Source organism: Macaca mulatta, chromosome X, assembly GCF_049350105.2.
Source record: "Macaca mulatta isolate MMU2019108-1 chromosome X, T2T-MMU8v2.0, whole genome shotgun sequence".
Classification (NCBI taxonomy): Eukaryota; Metazoa; Chordata; class Mammalia; order Primates; family Cercopithecidae; genus Macaca; species Macaca mulatta.
Window position 1 is genome coordinate 107,260,845 of NC_133426.1, and position 7,245 is coordinate 107,268,089.

General features: G+C 51.2%; 1 protein-coding gene across 2 annotated transcripts in view; it reads right to left on the bottom strand.

Annotated features, from left to right (window-relative positions):
• PCDH19 (protocadherin 19) overlaps positions 1 to 6,870 on the bottom strand; it is a 114,700-nt gene extending 107,830 nt beyond the window's left edge. Inside the window, 3 exon segments of one of the 2 annotated variants that reach the window (NM_001265688.1) lie at positions 166 to 493; positions 1,171 to 1,311; positions 4,086 to 6,255. In NM_001265688.1, the coding sequence (NP_001252617.1) occupies positions 166 to 493; positions 1,171 to 1,311; positions 4,086 to 6,232 (2,616 nt within the window). In that variant the 5' untranslated portion in view covers positions 6,233 to 6,255. 2 annotated transcript variants of the gene reach the window in all.
• Positions 6,871 to 7,245: the final 375 nt, after the last annotated feature.

Genomic DNA, 7,245 nt, shown 5'->3' on the forward strand with positions numbered 1-7,245 from the left:
CCAAGAAGCACTGGTAGCAAACCCTTAGTATGAAAATAGGCATAAGCAGAAAAATTCCCCCCACCCCTGCCAGAGGATGTGCCAGCACAGCAGCTTATGGTATCCAGCAAGCAGCTAAAGAAGGAGGTCTGGGAGAACCTCACAGAGCCACTTAGCTGCACTCACCTCAGGCAGAGGCACACCGTTGATAATCAGGTCAGGCTGCTGGGGCCCCTGGCTGTTGAAAGAGTGATGGTAGATGTGGTTAGCACTGGTGTTGCGGGTATTCTGGTTCTCCACATTCAGGAAAGTGCTCTCAGAGCGGCGGCAGCCCAGAGGCAGCGTCTGCTGGTGGTAGTCAAAATAGTTGAGGGACGAGGTCAGGGAAGAGCAACTGACAACGTTCATCTTGTCTGTCTCCTCCACATCCCGGGGTACCAGGCGGATGTCATTCTTACTGATTTTTTTCTTCTTGCTTGATTTCTTTTGATGCCCATAGGAGTACTCAGCAATTCTATGTGACAGAAAAGGCAGCATGAATCACTAACACCCTCCCAAACCATGCACTGATTAATAAACATTAAGCACCCCAGAGGGTTGCACCCCATTTCTGCTCCAGCTCCTTATTCTGGCGCATTACATCATCGGGTTTCTCCCTGTGCTTTTTACATGGGAAAACAAGCTGAGGGCCATAAACTTTTCATATTAAACATAGTAACCTCCCACCAACCCCCCTAAAAAAGTTTCTATACTTTGGATTTGGAATTTTTCATTGTGAGTGGCCTGTGAGCACGGGTGTGGGGACAGGGAAAGTTGAGCCTATGGGAGAGAAAGCATGAAAACGCTCAAATCTGGAGCTTCCCTGGAACCAAAAGGAACTCCTAGGTGAAATACAAAGCAAGTCACCAAAGAGGAGATAGAGGAAGATAAAAAATACCCGCCTCCCCCCCTCCCCGCTTGCCAGTTCCTCCAGGCATTTGCCATGTGGCACACGCCCTCAGTCGGCTTCCTCTATGACTCACTTGATCAGTTTTGGACTGGGGTAGGAGATCAGACCCCATTCTTTCACGTCTCCTCCACACCCTCCTCCCTGCCCTAGCCCAGTTCCCTTTTACTCTCCCCCCGACCCCCTCCTCTCCTAGAAAAATCTAATAGCCAAACCCATTTAAATGAGGGGAAATGCCTTTTTACCTCTTTCCCCTTAGGCTCACTTTCTCCTCTGTCTTTTTGTCTTGCTCCTCGCTAATGGGAGAAACTGAGATGCAATGCAGACACTTGCTGTTTTGTCCTTTTATAAAACAGCCGAGGAGACAAGTGATGGTTAAACAATTACTGCAAAGGAATTTAAAGGTTAGTGCATTCAGCATCCTTCTCCATTCAGGTGTACCTACAAGCAGCTGTGCTGCAACTGGAACATAAAGAGCTCAATTTAATTAACACTGACACAGACCCAGCAACGTGCACCAAAGACACCAAGCATTAAGAGACTTATCAAAAGAAATACATTTAAATGTAGCCAGATTCTCAAAGTCATTTGTTACTTTGCACATAATGATGCAGTTTATTTTTTGGAAATTCGATTTCTGGGCAATAATCAGCAAAACAATAGGGTTAATAAATAATACGGGTTGATCTTTACAAGGGAAAGACTGTGCCTTATTTTCACTCGACAAAGCTAATTGTCTGAATACAAAAAGGGAGCCCAATTCAAGCAGCAATTGCAGATCATCTCGCAAGTCTCATAAATGAATGCATTTCAGGAAGAGGTTCTGCAGAGGCTTAGCAAAAGAAACCTCTGCCTAATCACATGGAAAGACACACTCCTGAACTTTAGGTCTCTAAAAAGTCTGAGCAGATAGGGAGACTGCACATCTACAGAGGCAAAATCTTGCTCTGTCCCCAGGACCTATCTAGAGCTAAGCAATTGAGTTCCCCTCACCCCTTCGCTCTGTGCTCAGGCAGATTTGCAGTGATGGCAAACTGGTACTACTGGGGTTTGGGAGCAGATAAAATCCCCAAAACCCTAGTACTAAGGTTGATTTTCTATTCTCATCTGTTTACAGAATCAATGGGAAATTTTAATCATTTTGTTTACCCAAGATGAGTAAGTTTGGCAATGCCCCATCAAATTATTCAGCTGAAGCATTCATTGTGCAGCCCTTTCTGTATTGACCAATTATTTAATTATACTGTACTTCATTAATCCCAAACCATCACAGGAAACAGAGTGCTTCACAAAATACACATTTGGGTGAAGTTGGAGAGCACTTTGATTTACTCTTTTTTTTCAATATTTGGATGCTCTCCTCCTGTTTAATCATCTCCTTGGCAAGTTCTCAGAAAGGGCTCTCACTTCTACTCATACATCACCAAGAGGTGGCAAAGCCTTCAATATCTTTATTTCAAGCTAATTTCTTTTTCATCAAGGAAAGCATCTTATGCATTTACTTCTATGCTGAGAAAATGGCTTTAAAAGAGTCCTCTCCATAATTATCTCCATATAAATAAAATTTTATTGACCCCACATTTTTCTCCTATAAAAATCGCCACTAGCAGTCACAGGTTTGAAAGGTAAGAGCAATATTAATTTCCATTTCTCCCATCTGAAATGACTTGGTGCTGAAGGAAAGAAAAGTCATGGCCATTTCACTAGTAACAGGATTAAAGCATTTATGAGGCATTGCAGCTGCTCTTTTATGGCACCTGATTGATATTCATGTGTGGTTAGCATTTGTCTACTAACTTGTGTAACGCAGAGAATAGTAAAAGGGAAACAATAATTGCATGGCTGTTACATATTCAGGGGGCTCTGATTCACAGAAGTGTGCATTTCAGACGGTGTCAAATACAAACTGAACCAGAGGAACATATTTTGACTGATTAACATGCAGACACAAATGGCACAAAAAGACACACTGATGTGTAGGTGTGTGGAAAGCACACACACACCTTGGTTGTAAATAGCAGCATCATTCATTTTCAGCAAACTAAAGAAACAACTTTTTTCAACTGTTTCGATGAGACACTGCTGGAAAAAAAAAATGTCATGTATTATTCTAAATTGGATTCTAGGATTTTAGAAATGCTTAGACTTATGTGCTCTATCCAAATGTAAGAAGGGGGTTCAGTAAGACCTTCTAATGTGCTTATCAGGAAATCTTTTTAAAAAATACTGTGCTTCCACATTTCTTTTCTCCCTTCTCCTCCCCCTTCTATCCCTCTCTCCCCCCCCCCCACACACACACATCCTGCACATACTTCAAGAGAAACTGTAACACAATAGCCCACAGTGACATCCACTGGTAGCAACCAGATCTTAATGCCACAACACAGCCTCACATTAGAGGAAAGCATCATCAACTCTAGAAGATTGCTATTTTTACTGAAACATCTGGATGCAAAGTCTTGTTCCTCATTGGGATGTTTGGTCTCCACACTACCAACCAACCAGATATTTGAAAACATACAGATGCCTGACAGAATTTCACTTTATATAGCCAGATGTTTGGGGACTAGATAAAAAACAAGCCAAGAATAAACTAAAAACCACTAATCACCTGCATCTCCACACACTCCTGTTCTCTCCTCCCCCTAATCTCCCTTTCCCATTTTACACTCCCACTCCCAGTCTCTCTCCAGAGTTCATCACTGCAACAAGACAGGGTAGCTGCCAACACTCCCTCTCCTTTCATTCAGTACCTGTCCCAAAAACACTGTGCCCCAGACACCAAGTTGTGGTAGTTGGCGGTTTTCCTAAAAACATGAACAATCTCTCTCTCCCTCTCTCTCTCTCTCTCTCTCTCTGTTTTTCCTGCCATAACTTCATGGAGACAGCTATGCAAATTTTAAAATGGTAATTGCTTTTCTGCTCATCATCATTATGTGACAGAATCCATTCAAACACTAAATGATTGTCTTCCAGCAAATTGTCAGATCAAAAGAATTGATCAACTTGGACTGCCACAAACTTTTCACCCTACAAAAAGAAGCACTGCAAGTATGCTGCATGCATTTAAGTAGGAAACAAAAGCACCAGGATTTTCACACAGAGACACAGATAAACACACCTTATTCATCCAAGACAAAGAAAGAAAACTTGGCTTTACCTGCAGTTGTAGGTCCGGATCTCTTTGTTGTCTCGCTTGCACTTGATTGCCACGAAGATCATAGTTACAAAGAGGATGCCCGCAATGGAGCCCAGGGCAATAATGAAAATCAAGGACAAGTTCACAGAGCCCATTGACTCTTGGGCATCGAGAGCAGGGGACAAGTATATTAGGACGAGAGCAGAGGCAGAGAGAGATGTCTTGCCGTGGTCGTGAGCCACCACGATAAGCTCATAGGAGGACTTGGAGCTCTCCCCGAAGGTGCGGGTGGTTCTGACTTCGCCGTTGACCTGGTCTATTTCAAAGAAGCCGCGGTCGCCCTCCGTCATGTCGTAGGTGACTCGGCCATTTTCGCCCTCATCGTAGTCTTCTGCCTTGACAATAGTCACCAGGTAGCCTATGCCAGCGTTGCGGGGTATGTAGACTTCGGCAGTGCCGTTAATCAGAGGTGGGGCTGTGATGACCGGGGTGTTGTCGTTGACGTCGAGGATGATGACCCTCACCGTAGCGTTGCTTTGCAGTGAGGGAAGGCCGCCGTCCTTGGCCAGCACCTTGAATTCGAACGCCTTGGTCTGCTCGTGGTTAAAGGATCGCAGCGCGTAGATGTCGCCTGAGTTTGGGTTGATGGAGACATAGGTGAAGACAGGCATGTCCCGCACCTGCGACGGCACGATCTGGTAGGAGACACTGCCGTTGAGACCCAGGTCGGGGTCGCGAGCAGACACAGAGAGCAGATAGGCGCCAGGCGTGTTGTTCTCCTGCACAATGACCTGGTAGTAGGGCTTGGAAAAGTGCGGGTGGTTGTCATTTTCGTCAGTGATGAGCACGGTAAAGGACTTGGCACTCTGCAGCATGGGCACGCCGCCGTCGCGTGCCTGAATTGTGAGGTTGTATTGGTCGTGCTGCTCGCGGTCCAGCCGTCCGTCCACCAGAATAGTGGAGAAGCTCTCGTATTCCTGCAGTCGAAAGGGCACATTGCCCAGCAAACGGCACTGCACACGTCCATTGAGGCCTGAGTCGCGATCAGACACCCGCACCAAGGCGATCACGTAGCCCGGGGGGGCGCTCTCGCTGACCTCCACAAGCTCACTGTTGACTGACAGCAGGTTGATGACCGGCGGATTGTCATTGGTGTCCAGCACGCTGACGGTGACCTTGCAGTGTGCCGGGATGGAATTGGGCCCCAAGTCCTTAGCCTGCACGTCCAGCTCGTACACGTGCCCCTCTTCGTAGTCTAAAGCGCCAGTGACAGTGACCAGGCCACTGTGCGGGTCGATCTGAAAGAGCTCACGCGTGCGGTCGTTGACGTAGCCATAGAAGGAGTAGACCACCTGGCCGTTGGTGCCCTCGTCTGGATCGCTGGCGTTGAGGCGGATGACGGGTGTGTTGGGAGGCGAGTTTTCTGGCACGCTCACCGAGTAGGTGGACTCGCTAAACACCGGGTTGTTGTCATTGGAGTCGGTCACCTTGATACTAAGGCCAACGGTGCCCAGGCGCGGCGGGTCGCCACCGTCTAGCGCAGTGATTCGGAAGCTGTAGTGCGACTGCGTCTCGCGGTCCAGGCTCTTTTCCACCACGAGTTCGGCGAAGCGCGAGCCGTCGCCGCGCGTCTTGATCTCCAGGCCGAACAGCTCGTTGGGCGTAAGCTCGTAAGTCTGCACGCCAAAGCTTCCTGAGTCTGGATCGTAAGCGCTGTCCAGCGGGATGCGCGTGCCAGGGCTGGCTGCCTCCGAGATCTCCAGCTCCATCTGTGCTGCCGGAAAACTGGGCGCATTGTCGTTCAGGTCCTTGATCTCCACCTTTATCACGCAGATTTCCATTGAGCTGGACATGACCTCGAGCGAGATGATGCACTTGGGGCTCTGGCGGCACAGCAGGTCACGGTCAATCTTCTGCTTGGTTACCAGCAGGCCAGAGCTGGGATTGATGTCCACTAGGTGTGGAGCCGAGTTGGACACCACGCGAAAGGCCGAAGCCTGCCGGGAGTCCAGCGCGAAGCCCGCCTCCCGCGCGTCCTTGGCCACGTTGGCAATCACCGTCCCGGCGCGCTGCTCCTCTTCTACTGAGTACTTGAGGTTAATGAGGGCGGCTGCCTGCGTCCATAGTACGGCCAGCAGCAGCAGCACCGGCAGCAGGAGCGACTCCATGGCTGCGCGGGGCTCTGCCTGGCCTCGCCTCTCCACACCCCTCCGAGACCGACGCCGTCGGCGCTCCAGCTTCCCGCCGGTTCGGGCCGCCTGTTGCGCGCGCCCCGTGGCCCCGGAGGCCGCGGGAGGAGTCCCGCCCAGGGCGGCCCGGCGGCGCGCGGGGGACACCCGCGGCGGCTCCAATGCTGAGGTTGCGGCGGCCGCGGCGGGGGCTCGCGGGGGCCCCGGGGGCTCCAAGGGGCCAAGGGAGCGCCGCGCGGCCCCGAGCCCCCTCGCTCCAGCCCGGCTACTCAGTTTTCCCCCTTCAAAGTTAGCCGGGCGCGACTGTCCGCAGCCGCCCAGGGCTGCGGGTCGGGCAGCGTCTGCGCGGCCTGGAGGACGCGCCGCTGAGTCCGGATAGTACTTGAGGCGAAGGCAAAGAGGGCGGAGGAGGCGCAGCCCTTCAGGCACTGCCCGGCCCGCCGCGGCGCACCGGCACTGAGGCTGGCGAACTCGCTGTCTGTGCACCTGGCATGCGCAAAGACCTCCCCCCAGCGCTCCCGGTTCACTGCGGAGAGAGTACCCGCTTGGAATGGGCCCTCCGGGGTCTGGGGGGGCCACACTGGCCTCTTCAAGGCCTGTTCGGGAGAAAGGGGGTGTCACAGGCGGGAGTCAGTTACTGGCAAGCGCCGCGGGCACCCGGCTATAGGGTTGAGCCGGATGGCGGTCCCGGGGCCAGCAGAGGAAGGGGGAGGGGAGAGAGGCTGCCAGGGCTTGAGGGCGCTCCCTCGCGCTAAGGCTGGCTTCGGAGGGCTTGGGGGTGCGTCTGTCCAGGATCCGAGGTGGGAGCGGAGTTCCCCCCACAGAGCAGTTGAGGGTCTGCGGGCGTTTGCGTCTAGGAAATCAAAGTTAACAACGCAGCCCGACCCTCCACGTCAAGTTTGTGGAAACAGGGAGGTGGCAATTTGTCCAAGAAAATCAAAGCCCCGGTCTTTCTAATGGTCCGGGGTGGCGGGGAATGGGGAAGAGGGAAG